General features: G+C 67.3%; 3 protein-coding genes across 11 annotated transcripts in view; 1 reads left to right on the top strand and 2 right to left on the bottom strand.

The window, feature by feature from the left end:
- MGLL (monoglyceride lipase) overlaps nt 1–3,092 on the top strand; it is a 99,406-nt gene extending 96,314 nt beyond the window's left edge. For all 3 annotated transcript variants that reach the window (XM_051852606.2, XM_051852608.2, XM_051852607.2), the window contains exon 8: nt 376–3,092. In XM_051852606.2, coding sequence (XP_051708566.2) covers nt 376–501 — 126 coding nt within the window. In that variant the 3' untranslated portion in view covers nt 502–3,092. The remainder of the gene's footprint in view (nt 1–375) is intronic.
- Nucleotides 3,093–5,172: 2,080 nt separating this feature from the next.
- ABTB1 (ankyrin repeat and BTB domain containing 1) lies at nt 5,173–11,610 on the bottom strand. Of its 4 annotated transcripts, none has more exons than XM_051852601.2 (12): nt 11,455–11,610; nt 10,357–10,419; nt 10,220–10,275; nt 9,250–9,394; nt 9,000–9,159; nt 8,840–8,885; nt 8,516–8,632; nt 8,313–8,431; nt 8,080–8,178; nt 7,836–8,003; nt 5,756–5,956; nt 5,173–5,678 (listed from the first exon to the last, which is right to left on the bottom strand). In XM_051852601.2, exons 1-12 carry the CDS (start codon nt 11,508–11,510, stop codon nt 5,472–5,474), a joined length of 1,437 nt encoding a protein of 478 aa, XP_051708561.1. In that variant the 5' UTR covers nt 11,511–11,610; the 3' UTR covers nt 5,173–5,471. The 4 variants fall into 4 exon arrangements, with proteins under 4 accessions (XP_051708561.1, XP_051708564.1, XP_051708563.1 ...); XM_051852604.2 differs by lacking the exon at nt 11,455–11,610 and adding an exon at nt 11,254–11,382; XM_051852603.2 differs by lacking the exon at nt 11,455–11,610 and adding an exon at nt 11,145–11,232.
- Nucleotides 11,611–11,682: 72 nt separating this feature from the next.
- Nucleotides 11,683–16,241, bottom strand: part of PODXL2 (podocalyxin like 2) — a 39,493-nt gene continuing 34,934 nt past the window's right edge. For 2 of the 4 annotated variants that reach the window (XM_051852598.2, XM_070051010.1), the window contains exons 5-8: nt 15,150–15,306; nt 14,783–14,844; nt 12,586–12,765; nt 11,683–12,195 (exon numbers count right to left, since the gene is read on the bottom strand). In XM_051852598.2, the coding sequence (XP_051708558.2) occupies nt 11,983–12,195; nt 12,586–12,765; nt 14,783–14,844; nt 15,150–15,306 (612 nt within the window). In that variant the 3' untranslated portion in view covers nt 11,683–11,982. Of the gene's footprint in view, nt 12,196–12,472; nt 12,766–14,782; nt 14,845–15,149; nt 15,307–16,241 lie in introns of all 4 variants that reach the window. The other 2 variants (XM_051852597.2, XM_070051011.1) reach the window with 2 other exon arrangements.

Below are 16,241 nucleotides of genomic sequence, written 5' to 3'. Positions count from 1 at the left end.
CGGGGCCCCTGCTGTGGCACTTGGAGCTCTTGGAGACCCTGCCACAGACGATCTCCGTGGACCGCAGGGAGGGACAGTGGCTTGGGAGGGGCTGAGCCCCCCACGGAAGACTAGGAAAGGAACACCCCTACGAGACTGCTCTGGAGCCGGAAGCCCAGGAATGGCTGGTGTCTGGCCAGAGCTGGGGGGTCCGGGGAGGTTCTGGAACAAGCCGGAACACTGCGGTTCGTTCAGACCTCAGCCGATCAAGGGCGTGGGGCTCGCGTGATGTCGGCCTGTGCCGAGTCCTTGGGGTGTGGGAGCGGCGCTGGGGCCCCCACCTGCCCCATTTTCCGACGGGGGGACGCTGATTGCCTGTGTCTCCTCTAACTGCAGATTTACGAAGGTGCCTACCACGTTCTCCACAAAGAGCTTCCTGAAGTCACCAACTCCGTCTTCCATGAAATAAACATGTGGGTCTCTCAAAGGACAGCTGCGGCCGGGACCGGCTCCGCGCCCTGAGCGCCCTGGCCAGGTGACCGGCTCACGGTCTGGGGGGGCAGGCGGAGGGAGGGCAGAGCTGGCTTCTCAGATGTGGCTTCCACACACGCACACACACTCACACAGAACATGACACAACCACCACCAATTGGAGGAATCACTAGCTCAATTGGATTTTTTTTTTTAACCAAGAAATACGTTTCTGTCACCCTAAGGCTGCCAGGGGGCAGGCACTTTATGCAAAAAAGAGAAGGGGTCCCAGGCCACGTGGCCGAAGGGATGGCTGAACCATGAGCCTCGGCCCGCCTCTCCCAGTCCCACCAGCTTCCCTGGGATTCCTGGGATGGTAGGCTTGGCCGCACTGAGACCTGCCCTGCCCCCTCCCAGCTCCGACCCAGACTGGCCTGGCCCTGTGGCCTGCTTGCGGCCATGTGACAAGGTGGCCGCCATCCGCATCCAGGCCAGTTCCCCCAGGTGCCTGTGTGCCCCTGGAGGCCGCACTTCTGGAGATGAGCAGCAAACAGTGGGCTCTTGGAGCCTGAAGCCCCGCTTTGGGGTGGGGGGTGAGGTTGAGCCCAGAGATGGAGGCAGGCAGGAAGCCTGGCACCCCCTTCCCCAGCCCTCGCACTCCTGTGGGGGACTTGGGTTGCCCATGTTGCACTGCGTAACTAACCCAGCGCCGGCGTGACTAACGCCCCCTGCTGCTGGGGGATTGCACTGCGCCTGATACAGAATGTATATTCAGAAGCAGACACTGCTTTGTTGGGCCCGGGGGTGGGAGCAAGGGGAACTGGAAGGGAGCCCCTGAGCGGGAGACAGCCCAGTGCCCCTGAGCCTGGGGGGACTTGAGAGCAGGGGCAGTCCCAGCCCCGCAGGACAGTGCCCAGGGTCTCAGTGCTGGCAGCACAGCTCCCTCTAGTGGCAGGAGGAGGGAATCATCCATCCCAGTGGCTGTCCAGGCCGCCCTGCCCAGGCAGCACGGAGCACTCGCAGGGACCCAGCCCATCCCTGGCCACAGCAGGACGTGCCGAGCGGTCCTCGCCCAAGACCATGGCTGGCACTGGCCAGCCTTTCCCAGATAAGGCCCCTGCCTGACCTGCCCTACTCAGGTGCCCGCCCCGCCCTGGCCCCGCCCTTGGCCTCACTCAGCGCCAGCAATAAACGGGGCCCACGGCCCAGTGCAGGCCCACTTCCACCTTTCCAAGGGGCCTTGCTGTTACCTCAGGAGCCTCATGAGAGCGCAAATGTGGCCCTGGCTGGGGGTGGGGGGCGGCTGCTGGGGGCCGGCAAACCCCACGGCCCATGTTGCAACCGTGCCGCAGAGGCTGGGCATTGGGGCCGTGGATTCTGTCCCCTCCATGGCCTGCTCTTCTCTGGACTGGGTCTGGGTGCCCAGAAAAGGCAGAGACTGGGGTCAGGAGCTGGCCCGCCTGCCGGAGGCCATGCATGGGGGTTCCCTTGTCCCTGCGCCTCACGAAAGGCCAGCCCTGCATGGCACAGAGAGGCCCAGGTGCTGCAGCAGGTCCCCAGCCCCACCTCGTAACTCTGGCTTCTTGGGAAGACAGAGCTCTGAGAATGTGGGGAGCCCCACCGTGCCAGGCCTCCACAGGGATGTGCCTGCTCTCGGCGGAGGAGAACCGGGACCCCACCACAGACCCTGAGGGGCCCCTGCAGTCAGATCTGCCACCCCTACCCCCAGCTGGGACAGTGCGGGCCACCCCCGGTCCCCGTGCCGCCTCCCCAGAAGCACAGGACAGCAACAGCTGTTCCTACACTAGACATCGTGCACTAGGGCAGGACAGCCCTTACAGACGTGCAAAACCTGTCATGGCGACGCGTGTGCTTGAAGAACCCCCAGTAGCAAACCCCACGGTCTGAACCCAGAACGGCTGCCTTCCTCTGTAAGTGGGCAGGGGGCTGCGGTGGCACGCCTCGGGCAGGGCCCCCGGAGCTATGCCCTGTACCCTGTCCTGAGCAAACCGTGAGCGCCCTGAATCCAGCCTTCGGGACCGGGAGGGCCCCGGGCTGGCCTCAGAGCTGCTGAGCAGCTGGGGTTCTGAGGGAATACGGCCGCAGAAGGCTCGGCTTCTGGATGGGAGTGGAGGGCGCAGGCCCTCCCTACCTGGGTCACCAGGCCAAAGCCCTGATGCGAACACGGCACCTTCCCAGCATCCCCGAGGCTACGCGGACCCACTGGGGAGAGATGCTGCCTGCATCAGCAGGGGCACGACCCCCCCAGGCCCCCGGCTGAGATGGGGGATGAGCAGATGGCCACCTCCCCCCCTCCCAGCACAACCCCAGGCTCTGCCTCACAGTTCCTGGCTGGCGCTGGGGCTCGGAGAGCGAGTGCTGGGGGACACTCGGTGAACCCACTGGCCTGGGCCTCCCCACGCGCCTCCCGGCTCCCACTAGCTCCTCTGTCTTCCCGATCGCCGGTGTAAACCTGTTAGATGACCGTGATCTTCCGAGCTGTCCGCCACTCTGTCACTGTCACCGCGGCACAGTCCCGCCTCCATGTGTACGCCGTAGGCGGGGAACGCGTTACCAGCTTCGAGCTGTTCCGAGCACCCATGTACGCCACAGCTTATCGTAATAAACAGGTGTTTTCTGAAGGGGTACGTCTGTCCCGTCTGTCCACGGCCTCCGATGGCAGCGACGCCTCTCCGGGGCAGCACCCAGCACTCCTTCCAGGCCTGGGTCGGAGCGTGCGGGGTCTCTTGTTTGTTCATTTATGTGTGTGTATTTGAGAGGCAGAGCAACGGGAAGTTCCAGCTGCTGTTCACTCCCCCAGTCTTCAGCAGCCAGAGCTGGACCAGGCCGAAGCCAGACCTCGAGTCTGCCAGCGGGGTGGCAGGCCCCCAGCCTGTGAGCCCTCGCCGACTGCCTCCCAGGAGGCACGCTAGCAGGGACCCTGCCGGGAACTAGGCGCAGGACCTGCACCGGGCATGGCGAGAGGAGATGGGAGCACTCCCCGCGGCGCAGTTTCTCTGTCCACACTGGGGCTTGTGTGCCCGGCAAGTGGGTTCATCCGTGCACCGATTCACAGGCTGTGGTGCCCGGCCTCCGTGGCTACCGGCTTCGTCCACCCTCCCACCTGGCTGCCTTAGGTCGCCGGACCCCTCCGCGGCCTCGCTCCACGCCTGCCTCAGCGGCTCTGCCGGCGCAGCGTCTCCAGTCCTGGGGCTCCCGCAGGACAGCAGCCACACCTCCCTTCGGCTGGGGCCGCGCCGACTGCACTGTTCCTGGGGCTCCCAGCGCACTGTGACTCGCCCCCACCCTCCTGTGTCCACACGGCACCCTCGCAAAGCCTTCCCCACCCTGGTCCCTTCCCTGCCTGTCTCCAGCCCTCCTTGAACCTCTGCCTGCTTCCAGAGGGGCCTCCAAAGTGTGTCCAGCAGGGCACGGGCTGAGGGACGGAGCCCGGGTACGGGACTGAGTGGGTGAGTGCTAGTGCAGGGGAGGGGAGGGGAGGCGGTGCGGACAGCGAGGGAGGAAGCAGCCACTGCAGGGGCCTGCGGCTCTGCTCAGCGCACACCAGGGGCCGGACTGGTATCAGGGTGCAGGCCCCACGCGCCCAGGAACAGTGACAACCGAGAGGTGGCAGGGATTGAGGTGGGACCCTGAATGGGGCCATGGCAGTGGGGACATGGAAGGGTGAGGGGCAGCAGCTCCAGACGAGGCAGACTCGGCAAGGCGTGGTGACCAGGTAGGGGTGAGGGCAGAGGGGTGGGGAGAGAAGAGACGCAGAATGGGGTCTGGGGTCCCCCGCGGGGCTCGTGCTGGCTCAGGGTCCCTCCTGCTGGGAGCCTCACATGACCTGGAGGTGGGCAGTGCGCCCCACCTCAAACGGGACTCGGCCATTTCTAAGGTCAGCGTGGGAGGCGGAGCCAATGCCGGGGTTGAGCAACCTCGCAGCATGGCCTGATGGTGGCTCCCGAGGCCACTTCCTTCCCACGCGCCGGCCCCTCCCCCCACCCCACCCCCCAGCAGAGGAGAGAGATGGAAAGTTCCTGACCTCCCGCCAAGGCCCCACGCAGGGCAAGAACAGCAGAGACAGCAGCCCCCTGAGACCCTGCAGCCCCCACCGTGGCCGCCTCCGCTCCCAAGAGCTGCCTGCAGTGACCAAAAATACGGTTTGACACGATCGAAGAGCAAGACCAAAGAGCAAGCCCCGGACTTCCTGCCCCGGAGCGAACACCGGGGGACCGCTGACTCCCGGGGCCAGGCGGCCGACGGCAGCCGTGGGCCCGGTTAGGATCAAGAGTGAGAAAAAAAAATGATCAAGAGTGGAGCTCGTTCAAGAATAGGCTTGCTCTCCGCCTGTTCGTCTAGTCCAACGCGCGGGGCCTGCCTCTAGGTTAAACCCAACTGCCCCAGCAGCTACACACGAGCACTGAGCGTCGGACTGCAGCCCGTTCAGTGCAGCGGCCGGGCTCCTGCCTGGGCCTCCCCGCTCCCCGCAGCAAGGCCGCGTTGTGCCCAAGTTCAAGGAGGGTGAGAGGCTGGGAGAAGGCGAGCGCCTTGGGCAGAGAGAACACGGCAGGAAGACCCCGGTTCTGACTCCAGCGGGAGCACCCCCTGGGCATCAGGGCAGCTCTGATGCACCTCCTGTGACCCCTCAACCCGCTTCCCCTTGTCCGGGCCTCAGCACCCCAGCCCCTGCCTGTGTGAGGCTGACACTCAGACGGGAGCCACGGTGAGTTCAAGCTTTATTGGCACGCCAGGAGGCTCGCCTGGCCCGGCCCCGTGTGCATGAACAGCCAGCCTGAGCAGCAGGCCAGGCCAGGACCGGGGATGGGGGGGCAGGGAGGCACCGAGTGACCCATGCCCATCCCCCCAACCCCCCGGTGTCCCTGAGTGGTGCCAGTCCCAGGGCCCCGGGGGGAAGGGGCTCATCCCCCGGAGCCCGAGCGTGCCAGGCACAGGCAGCACAGCTGCACACACACACACACGCGTACACACGCGCCTGCCTTGGGGGCCGCCGGGCGGACTCAGCAGTCCAGGCCAATGGCCACCAGCAGCTCCTCCAGCACCCGCAGCCGCTGCTGGGCCTCCTCGATGGCGCTGTAGGTCTGCACGGTGCTGGCCACGTGGAAGCGGATGTCGTCCACCAGGGGGATGGAGTCCGTCTCCTGGCGCTCGGCCACGGCCGCGGCCTCCTCCCTCACGGCCTCCACGAAGTCCTCCCGCTCCACCAGCTGCGGCGGGACAGGCCCGCTCAGCGCGGCCACGGCCCCCACCCCCACCCCCCTCCACTCCCATCACTACCACGCACCTTCTCGATGACCTTGGCCATGTACTCCGTGCACTGGTCCTCCAGCCGCGCCAGACGGAAGAGCTTGGCCACGCGCCACACGCCCACCACGCTGTCTTCGTCCAGCAGCTGCGCCAGGCTGCGGCCACACAGCCTCTTCAGGCCGGGCAGCAGGTACATGTCAGCCACGCTGAGCACGTCGTAGGCCGCCTCGGGGGGCAGCTGCAGGGAGAGGGGAAGGAGGTGGACTCCGAGCTCCTGGGGGCTACGGGACGAGCAGCAGCTCCTGGCCACGCCCCTCGTGTCCAAGCCAGAGTCCCCCAGTGATCCATGACACCCCACGAAGACAGAAGGGGGGTTCCCATGCCTCAGGGTGGAAGGCAGGGCATAGCAGGGGCCTCCTGGCAAGCCACTTGCTGCTGTCCTGTGTACAAGGTGCCCCCTAGGCAGAGCCTGTGCAGGCTTGGGGCCTCTCCTCCCAGGTGCTGGTGGCGGGAGTGGCGTCACTGTTCCCTGCTATCCCCCCTTGGGGTTTACAGCGCTGAGTGCACACCCACAGGCTGGGAAGGGCTCGGGTCTCCCCTGGACTGCTCACTTCTGCCACCACGTGCCTGTGTTTACCGTGTACACGGTGCCCGGGCCCTTACTTGACCTGCAGGACACACTCATCTGCACAAAACCTTAGGAAGCAAGGGCTACTGCTATCCCCATTTCATGAAGGGGAAAACAGGCAGAACAGCTCGCTCCGGAGAGGCTGATCCTGCCAGCCCAGGCCTCGACCCAGTGTGCACTACGGGCCCTGGGAACAGCCAAGCTCCGTCAGGGGGAGCTCCCCAGGCAGCAGCCGGCCCAGGGCAGCATCCACCACGAAGGCCGTGCGGTTGGGGCAGAAGGCTGTCAAGTCCCCAAGAGGCCTTTCGCCGCCTTACAGTTGGCCAAGAGTGGGTGCAGTGGGGGGTGGGGCACTGCCACTTCCCCCTGCCCGTTCCCTAGGTGCTAGCACCCGACCGAGCTGGCCTGTCATGCCCTCCCCACCCCCCAGGACTGTGCCCCGGGCAGCGTTGGGCAATGGCAGTCAGGCTTCGGAAACAGAGCTTTATAGGAAAACACAGCCCTGCCCCCAGAGGAGCAGCCGTGGGAACCCACACTGTTTACCTCCAGAGAAAGTTTGTGGGCGGAGCCCCGGAGGGAAGGGACAGCCTGGGTCCTTAGCAAGCCCCTGCCCTGTGGACATAGCCTGCTAGCCCCCTGTCTGGGGTCTGCATCCCCACAGGGTGATGCAGGTGCGTGAGGGCAGCTGGAAGGAGGGGCGGGGCTCCCTGAGGGAACTCTGAGGTTACTGTCCCCAGCCCGGTCCCTATCGAGAGGCAGGGACTCTGAGATACTGCCCAGACTCTGACACTCCTTCCTGAACTGGAACCACCTCCCAGGGTCCCTGCTGTCTGAAACAAAAATGCAAAAGGGGGGAGGGGCAGAACTGTGGCGTAGCTGGTAAAGCCCCCGCCTGCAGTGCCGGTATTCCAGATGGGCACCCGTTCGAGACCCAGCTGCTCCTCTTCCGATCCAGCGCTCGGCTATGGCCTGGGATAGCAGAAGATGGCCCAAGTCCTTGGACCCTTGCACCCACGTGGGAGACCCACAGGAAGCTCCTGGAAGGAGCTCCGGCCGTTGCAGCCCACTGGGGAGTGAACTAGCAGATGGAAGACGTGTCTCCTCTCTGTGTAACTCTCACTTTCAAAAAAAAAAATAAAGCTCTTTAAAAAAACAAAGCACAAGGTGCTCCTCCAGCCTGTCTCTCCAGGACTGGGTCAAGCTATGGCCTAGACCAGGCGCAGGCCATGCTGTATGGGCATAGGTTCGAGTCCCGGCTGGTGGACTTGCACCTCTGCCCTATGAAAGCAGTGGAAGATGGCCCAAGTGCACGGGCCCCTGCTCACAGAGCAGAGACCCAGATGGCGTTCAGCCTGGCCACACCCTGCTCCTTGAGGCCAGCTTGGGAATGAACAAGCAGACAGGAAAATCTCTCTGCAACTTTGCCCATCAAGCAAATGAAACTCCCTGCCCAAGGTGGAGAGCGGCGCTGCCCCCGCCCGCGGCGCACCTCGGTGTGGTCGCTGTACACGTAGTAGAGCACGTGGGTGAAGGTGTCGGGCGAGACGCCGTGCAGCGTGACCACCGCGGGGCTCCCGGGGGCCACCGGCTCCTCGCTCTCTCGGAAGTGGTCGTCCAGCAGGGCCCGGAAGTAGTCACTGCGGCCGCAGAAGAAGGCCTGGGGGAGGCTGGGGTTCGTGAAGGGCCCGGGGCTCAGGGCAGGGGCTGGGGGACAGGAGAGACGGGCCCGGCACCTTGTGGCAGAGGAAGCTGCAATCGGCCACGCGGAAGCACACGTCCGGGCAGCTATTGAAGCCGTCGGGGCAGGGGAAGGGCAGCTCCCCGAGATCGCCCTGGGTAAAGGAGAGGCGTCAGAGCGCAGCTGCTCACAGAGGGCAAGGGCCTGGCCTGGGGTCACACAAGGAACGGACCCTGAGTACGGGCGGGCTTTCCACCGCATCCCCCGCCCCACTAGCCCCGCACTTACTCGCAGCTCAGGGGGCAGGGCACAGTCGGCCAGCAGAGCCAGGTCCTCCCGCAGCCGCTGGTCTGCTGGGGGCGGCTCGATGGTCAGCACCTTCACACACGTGCCGGGCTTGGACGCCACTACAGGGAGGGAGCAGCTTCAGGGAGCCAGGCCGGCCCCGCCCGTGCCCAGCGGAGTGCCTGCAGCCCCGAAGCCCGACCCACCAAACTCGGAGACCTTTTCGCACTTGGCCTCCAGGTCACTGAGCAGGTCCCACAGCTGGCACTGCTTGGCCAGGCGCTCGCAGTCACTGACGTGTTCCACGCCGATGTCCAGGCGGCCTGGGTGCCGAGTGAGTGGGGGCAGGGCGTGAGGGCCCCCCCCAGGCTCCCACCAGCCCGGCGTCCCACCACCCAACCCTGGAGGCGGCCGGCCGCACGCTGGCATGGGCACGACCCAGTGTCCAGCTGTCCAGGGCCAGCTCAGCACCACCTAGGCCTCCAGAAAGGCAGCCTGCCCCCGCCCCGAGCCCAGGCACAGGCGGTCACCTGTATACAGGTACTGCAGCAGGGCCCCAAATGCCACGGGGTTGATCTGTGGGCAGAGACAGCCAGGAGGGCCGGTCAGGGCAGGAGCCCGGCAGGAGCCCAGCACCAGCTCCGGCCGCCCCGGGCGGGCCGCCACGCCCCAGCACCCCGAGGACCGCACCAGCGGGTGCCTGAGGACCACGACGCTCTTGCCCTTCCACTTGGTGTCCAGCATGTTGGCGAAGTAGGCGCTGCGGGCCCCCAGGACACAGCGGTGCACCCTGAAGGACTTCCCGTGGACCACGAAGACCACGTCGCTGTGGATGCCCTGCTCCAGGAGCCTGGGGACGGGAGAGCAGTGGGTAGGGACCATGGCCCCCCGCTAGGGTGCGTGCTCGGGGGGGGGGGGGGGGGCGCCCCTGGCTGCTCACCGTTGCAAGAAGTCGTCATAGTAATCCCGGCGCCTGCAGGAGGCGGTGACCTGCTTGTAGTCGCGCAGAGCCCGGCGGATGGCGTCGCTCAGCGCCCCGTAGAGGCAGCGCTCCCCGTCGAAGGTGTTGGCCTCACAGCGGGCTCCTGGGGGCGGCAGGGGAGACCTTAATCCCCTTGAGCCTCCTCCACACACACGGAAACCCCCCCCAAAACACCCCGGACCCAGCGTGACCCCAGCATCCTCCACGGCAAGGCCCCACACAGAGAGTCCACGTACACTCACACCTGTACACACTCTGCACGTGCTACAGCCCGCGTGGAGCCGAGCCAGGCCCCACCCCGCCCCGCCAGCCGGGCTCTGTCGGCAGGGGTGGCTGCCTTCAGAGGGTGCTGATGCAGGCGGGGAGGCCTACTGAGGAAAACAGCCGGGGAACGGCGACAGTGCTGGTGGCTGTCACTCGGGGAGGTCATGGAAGGTCACCGTGGAGGTGACAGAGTGCAGAGACGCAAATGAAGTGAGCGCGCGGCACTGTAGACTTGGGGAACAGCAGCGGGGACAGGACAAAGGCCCTGGGGCAGGCCCAGGGCCACCAGGGGCAGCCAGTGGGGCTGTATGAGCAGCCGGGAGAGGCCAGGGAGGTCCAGCCGCAGTGGGGAGGAGTGTGTGTTTGGGGGTGGGGGGTGGGGTCTGGCACAGCCTGCCAAAGCCTCTGGCTCAATCCCAAGCGCTAATGAGATCCTACAGACTCCAGCACCGAGAACGCACTGCAGGTGGGGCAGGAGGAGCAGCCGGAAGCCCTAAGGGTAAGGCGCCCAGGCCAGGGCCGGTGAAGCAGGCAGAGGAACCGGCAGGGTGCGAAAGTGCTTGTGGATCACATGTCGGGGTGTCTGCAAACCTATGCCAGGCCCCCGGACACACACACAGAGGCACGGGCACAGCCACTGGCCACGCCCCCGACCTCTCCTCACCGTTGGCCAGGAGGTAGAGTACCAGCTCTTCGTGCCCACACAGGCAGGCGTAGTACCTGGGGAGGCAGGGCCGGGAGGCAGCCATCAGCCGCGAAGCGCCCCCTGGCCACCCTGCCCACCCGCTGCCGGGCACTCACAGGGGCGTGCTGTCCCACTTGTCCCGCACGTTCACCTCCACGTCGCGCTGTTCCAGCAGGTACCTGGGAGGGAAGGAACCCAGAGCCCAGGTCAGAGCTGTGCGTGGGGTTGGGGGTGGGGAGGAACCCCCTCCTAGCTGGGGGCCTCCCGGGTGAGGGAGGACCCAGCAGGAAAGGTGTCTGCGGCCCAGGGCACACAGGGGTGCAGCTGCACAGCCAGGCCCACACGGAAAAGCAGCGTGGACAACAGCGAGTCAGCGCGGTGATGGGCTCCGGAGCCGGGGCTGGGCTGGGCGGCGGCGGCCAGGACACGGCTCTTCTGGCATTCCAGAGAGGTGCCGGGGCTCCTCCTGCCCGGTTGCTGGACCAAAAGCTGGCCCTGCTGTGGGCGCCTCGGGGTGTGGACGGCACCAGCAGAGGGGGAAACACTCGAGAAGGTACAGGTCACAGGATGAGGCAGCCGACGCGACGCGCAAGGTGAGACGCCGGGCAGTGGACCAGGGGCTGGGGCCGTGGCTGGTGTGGAGGCAGCCAGGAGTGCAGGGGTGGGGGATGGGGCCAGACTGAGCTAGCAGGGGAGGCGGGGTGGGAGTCTTCCCCCAACTCTTGGGAGGCACCTGACACTGAGGAAGCTGAGGCTTCCTGGGGGTAAGGACCAGGGAATGGGAGACGAAGAGTTAGGAAGACAGAGAGGAGCGCGAAGAGCCAAGCAAGAGGCGCCCCAGGCCCCAGCTGGGCGGGCCCAGGCCGTGGAGACCCGTCCCCCTGGCCAGTTCCCCCAGGCGCACCAGGAGCTCCCGAGCCTCGGGGGATGGGGCGATACCGCGCTCCGGGTCGGAGCCCCAGGCCGGCCCCGCCACGCCCGCCGTCCGAGCAGCGGCTCCTCTCCCCGCCCACCTCTGCGGGGCTCTGCGGAGCAGCCTCCGCCTCCAGGGGCTCCGCCGCCCCGGCGCCCCCGCGCTCGCTCCCGCTCCGGCGGGTGGTCCCCGCAGCCGCGGCCCGACGCGCGGCCGCCCTCCCCCACCCCGCGGCTGCGCAGCCGAGACACTCGGAGGGCGCCCCCCGCCCGCTCGCGCCCGCGCCCCGCGGGGCTCTCACCGCACTCGGCCCACATCCCCCTTCCTGCAGCTGGCGAACAGGTCGCTGGTATCCATGGCACGGGAGGCTCGGAGCGGCGGCGACGCGAGCTCCGGCCGGATGTAAACACTCGCGGCCGGCCCGCCCCGCTCGCTCGGCAGCGGCGCCTGGCGCCCGGAGGACCGCCCGCCCCGCCCGCCCCGCCCGGCCGCGCCCCCACCCCGGAAGTAAGAACGAGTCGGGCAGGCGGACGGGCTGGCCCCGGCGGGTCTCCGGGAGGGTTTAATGGAGTCCCGGGGCGCGGGGAGCGCCGGCCCGCCGCCCGCGGTGCCGGGGCTCACGGGGCCGGGAAGCGGAGCCGCTCCGAGCGGCTGCCGCAGGGGGCCGGGGGCCGGGTCCGAGACCCGCTCCTGGGGCGGGAGGTGGGGTGAGCTGTGCCAAGAGCGCTCGGTGAAGTCGGGGAGGCGAGGAGAAGCCCCGCGCCGACAGCCAGGCTGGGGCCGCAGGGCGGCTGCGGTCCACTTCCGAGTCCGCCCCACGCGGCCGCGCTCACAGGTGCGTGTCCTCCTCGAACACGTCCGAGTCCTCGGGGTCCCGCTTGCCCCCCATGAGCGCGCTCCAGCTGCCCGGGCCGTTGACGGTGGCGCCGCCGTTGAGGCTGGCCGGCTTCTCCTGCATCTCCGACTGGCTGTCGCTGGCCACGTCCAGCGTGGGGTTGTCGTGGCAGCCGCTCTCCACGAAGCGCAGCTCCTCGCCGTGCGACTGCGGCGGGGGGAGAGGCTGCTGGGGACGGCCACGGGCCTGGGTAGGCCCTGGTGTCCTCCCAGCTTGGCCGGCCCGTGCGCAGAGCAGCCCTCTGGCGTCGCCAGCATCACCGGCTCCCTCCCAGCAACCCGTTAGAGACGCGGAGAACCAAAGACCGAGATGGGGGGGGGGGGGGTGCGGCCAGTGTCCCTGCTCTCTCTGGAGAAGCCGCCAGGCTGCCGGGCCTCTCCTCGATCCCTGGCACCAACCAACCCCGCGGGGGCCGCTCCCAGACCTCCGCTGCTGGCCCTGAGGGCGGCCCCACACAGCTGAGCATCATCTCCGTGAACTGGCTGGCTCTCCCGGCATCCTGGCCTCCCGCCCCCTCCGGCGCGCGCGGACGCTCACCACGTGCTTGAGCTTGGGCAGGCGGCGCTGCCAGCAGTTGTAGAGCAGCCCGAGCGCGATGATGAGGAGGCAGATGGCGCCGATGACCACCAGCACCACAAAGAGCGTCCCGTAGTCACTGCGCACCTGGCTGGCCCGTGCCTGGCAGCTGCTCGTGGTGGAATAGTTCTGGATGCCAATCTGGGGGTGGGAGGGGCCAGGTGCTGCAGCTGAGGCTTTGGGAAGCCGCTGGCACGCTCCGGGCGCCCGTGCTCACCAGGGCTTGCAGTCTGAGGCCCCATGCCCAGCCTCCCCTCCCCACACACACGGCTTGGCCTGCAGCACAGTGCTCACCTCGGGTGTGGGCACGGTCATGGCCACGGGGCGCCGGCCAGCCCCTCATCGCCAGGGAAGGTGCAGGGAGGCTGGTGCAGCCCATTTCAGGGGCCACACCTGGCTCCCCACTGCCTCCCTCCTCCAGGAGCCGGTCAGCCCTCCCACACCGCAGGTGCTCCTGCCGGGCCTGCCCTCCCCACAGGGTCCCAGGCCGCAGCTCTCGCGCCCTCTCCATGAGATGCCTGCTCGCTCCCAGGACGTTTCCAGACATCCGTCTTCGCAGCTGGACTTGCCCGCCTGCCCGCCCGCCGTGTGCTGCCTTCTGGCCCGCTGGCCTGAATGCAGTGCCCAGGGCAGGCAGGTCTGTGTGCGAAGGGCAAGGCCAGCAGCCCCGCCCCTCCCCTGTGCTCAGGAACCCAGAATCTCAGACCTGGAAGGGCTCGCAGTGGCCCTCCAGGCAGCACAGCAGCTGGTGAACACCCAGGCTCCCACTCGGGCCTGCCCCAAAGCCCGGCTCTGCAGCCCACGAGCTGTGCGGCCTCCAGCGGCCACCTAGCTGCTCTGGGTCGGCTCTCACCGGAAGCGGGAGCACCAGGGTTACGTGGGAAGACAGAAGTCAGCCCGTGTGTGAGAGCGGCCGAAGGAAACAGCGTCCATGGAAAGGAGGGAAGCAGCTCTCAGCAAAGTCCTGCCTGGACCCTGGTAGCTTCACAGGGGGTCCCGGCCTTCCCCAGGGAGGCCCGGCACCGGGCGGGCTACCAGGCGGGTAACTGGGCAATTAAACCCTACAAGCAGTTTTACCTGTTGCATAGCCCAGCAATCCCTTCATCCAGGAGGAGAGGGTGGGGATTGGGGGGGGGGGTGAAACGGCAGAACACCTGGCCCCCACTCCACTCCCTCACAAGCCCAGTCCTCCCGAGCCACCGGCCAGGGCTGTCAGCTGTGTGCCAGCTCTCATGTCTGCTTAGTCTGCTTAGGTGCCCCCTTGCCTGCCAGGTGTGTTCTCTCCATTAAACCCTAACCTTGCCACCCCAGTCTGCTTGTCGGACTCCATCTGGACAGGTGCTCACGCCTTTGTCTCCCACCCAAGCTCTGCCTTGCGTGAAAAGACCCCTGCCCCAGCCAGCTCCGCAGACGCCCGCAGTGCTGGGCAGGCGGCTTCTTTAGCCCTCGGGCCCCAGGGGGTGGCGGCTAGTACTACGCGAGAGAACTCAGCATAGAGTAGGCAGGAAAACACACGGCGCCCCTGGGTGGCACAGATAAGGAGGCGGCCCGCAGTGACACACACACATCCTGCCTGTCAAATACCGCAGAGCCCTGAGTGACGGGGACAGTGACGGGGACAGACAGCAAGGCACAGGGAGCCCCAGCGCACTGAGGCCGTTTGGTGGAGGTGTGGAAGGTTCTGCCCTCCAGGGAAGGTGGGATCTGAGCAGGAAGACCGGGCCTCCGCCCCTCCCCACCAAGCCTGTGCGCCGGCTCAGGGGGGTGCCCAGCTGTCTCCTCCTAGCTGGCCTGGACCTGCAGACTGCCGTCTGGGAAGGCGTGGCTGCGGCACCCCGTCCGTGCCTGGAGAGCTCTCGTGTTGCTGGAGCCATCGTTCTGTCCCCCACTGTCCACCCAGCCAACTCCCACTCCCCCCTCATGCCCCTGCAGCTGCCCCCTCCTGCCCCCTCCCCTCACGGCTGCCACACGCGCTGCCCCGTCGGGGAACTTCCGCGTGTTCCCTGCGCTCCAGGCAGCGACTCCGGAAGGCCGGCCATGAGCCTGCCCAGAGCAGGGCCCTGGCTTTGCTCCTCTGAACTGCACACGTGGGCAGCCGCGTCCCCAGGGAGGCCTGCTGTCCCCCAGGCTCAGAGGGGCCGAGTCCCTGCGTCCTTACCTCCTCCAGCCTCCTGCGGATGTCGCCCAGCATGGAAAGGACATCTTGCGTGGGCACCACCCCTGAGGGCAAGGAACGCCGCTGTCAGCCCGGCGCCTCCCCCGCAGCTGCCCTGGGCCGCGTTCGCCACGCTTTGCGGATGACCACACATCCTCGCGGCACCGCGACCTGCTTCCCGGGACAAGCCCCCTCCAGTTACGGTGGCAGGGCCTGCGTGTCGCACACCGTGCTGGAACCACCTAGCCCCTGCCCCTCTCCTCAGGGCCCACGCTTGCTGGTACGCCTTGAACCCTAACGCAGAGGCCTGCCATCGTGAGGACCCAGTGTCCAGGCCTCATCGGCGACGCGCCCGCCGGCCCGCGCTCACCCTGCTCGCCCACCAGCGTCATCAGAAGGTGCTGCTCCTTCTCGCTGGGCTTGCTCAGGGAGATGTGCCAGTCCCCGTGGTGGCCGCTGCCGTGACGTGGCAGCACCTCCTCCACCAGGGCCAGCAGCTGCAGGCCCCGGTGCTGCCGGAACACCTCCTACGGGTTCAGAAAGAGCCCCCTGTTCAGGCCCAGGCAGGCAGCTCTGGCCAGCCCTGGGGCCGGCCAGAGAGCTGTGAGCTTGGCCGGGGGGGGGGGGGGGCGTGGAGGGGCAGGGACGCAAAGACACACTCCCACGGTCCACTCTGCCTCCAGCGGAGTGAGTGTCCACAGCTGAAGAGCGAGGGTTCGGAGCTGGGCCTGCACAGCGCGAAGTTCACAGAGGACCAGACAGCAAGCACACCGTGGAGGGCTGCCCCGGGGGGCGGGCGGCAGGTTGCAGAGGGACACCGCCCCAGGACAGTGGCCAGAATCCGGGCCGAGGTGGGAGGACCACCGGCCCCACGCCGGTGGACGGCGAGAGCCGCCCGAGAACTGACAGCGGTGGCGAGGCGGTGCTGGGAACAGGGACCCGGAGACGGACACTTCCTTCCCAGGCGATGCTCTCACTGCTCGGGTTCCCAACGTGCTGACACGCAAGCAAGAGCCTGCCCTCAGCCAGGACGCAGCGAGGGGCGGGGCTCAGGCTCAGAGGCGGCCAGCTGTGGTGCCGAGTCCGTGCCCCGTGGCCCCCAACCCCTCCCGTGAGTGTAAGACAGCTCCTCTCCCACCCCCAGCCTCCAAAGCGCTGGGCCAGACACGGCTGTCCCGGCTGCTCAGCTCTCTTAGGTGCCCTGCCACGGAGCTGAGAGCCAGGCCACCCCTGTGGGCCCCTGCTATTCCTAATCTCCCTCCTGCAGGAGCCCCAGCAAGTGAGCTGTGCCCTGGTTGTCATGCCAACCTCTAGCCTCTGTTTCCTGTCACCAGGCCAAGTATCAGGTGCGGACAGACACCAGCCTAGCAGGCGCCTCAGCTCAGGATCCGGGAGCAGCTGCCCACAGGCAGGAGAGCCCTGGCCCTGCAGTCCCTTACCTTCCCTGCATGCCCGTACCTGC

Source organism: Oryctolagus cuniculus, chromosome 10, assembly GCF_964237555.1.
Source record: "Oryctolagus cuniculus chromosome 10, mOryCun1.1, whole genome shotgun sequence".
Classification (NCBI taxonomy): Eukaryota; Metazoa; Chordata; class Mammalia; order Lagomorpha; family Leporidae; genus Oryctolagus; species Oryctolagus cuniculus.
Note: the sequence above shows the minus strand (reverse complement) of the source record. Positions and strands in the feature narration are given on the sequence as shown.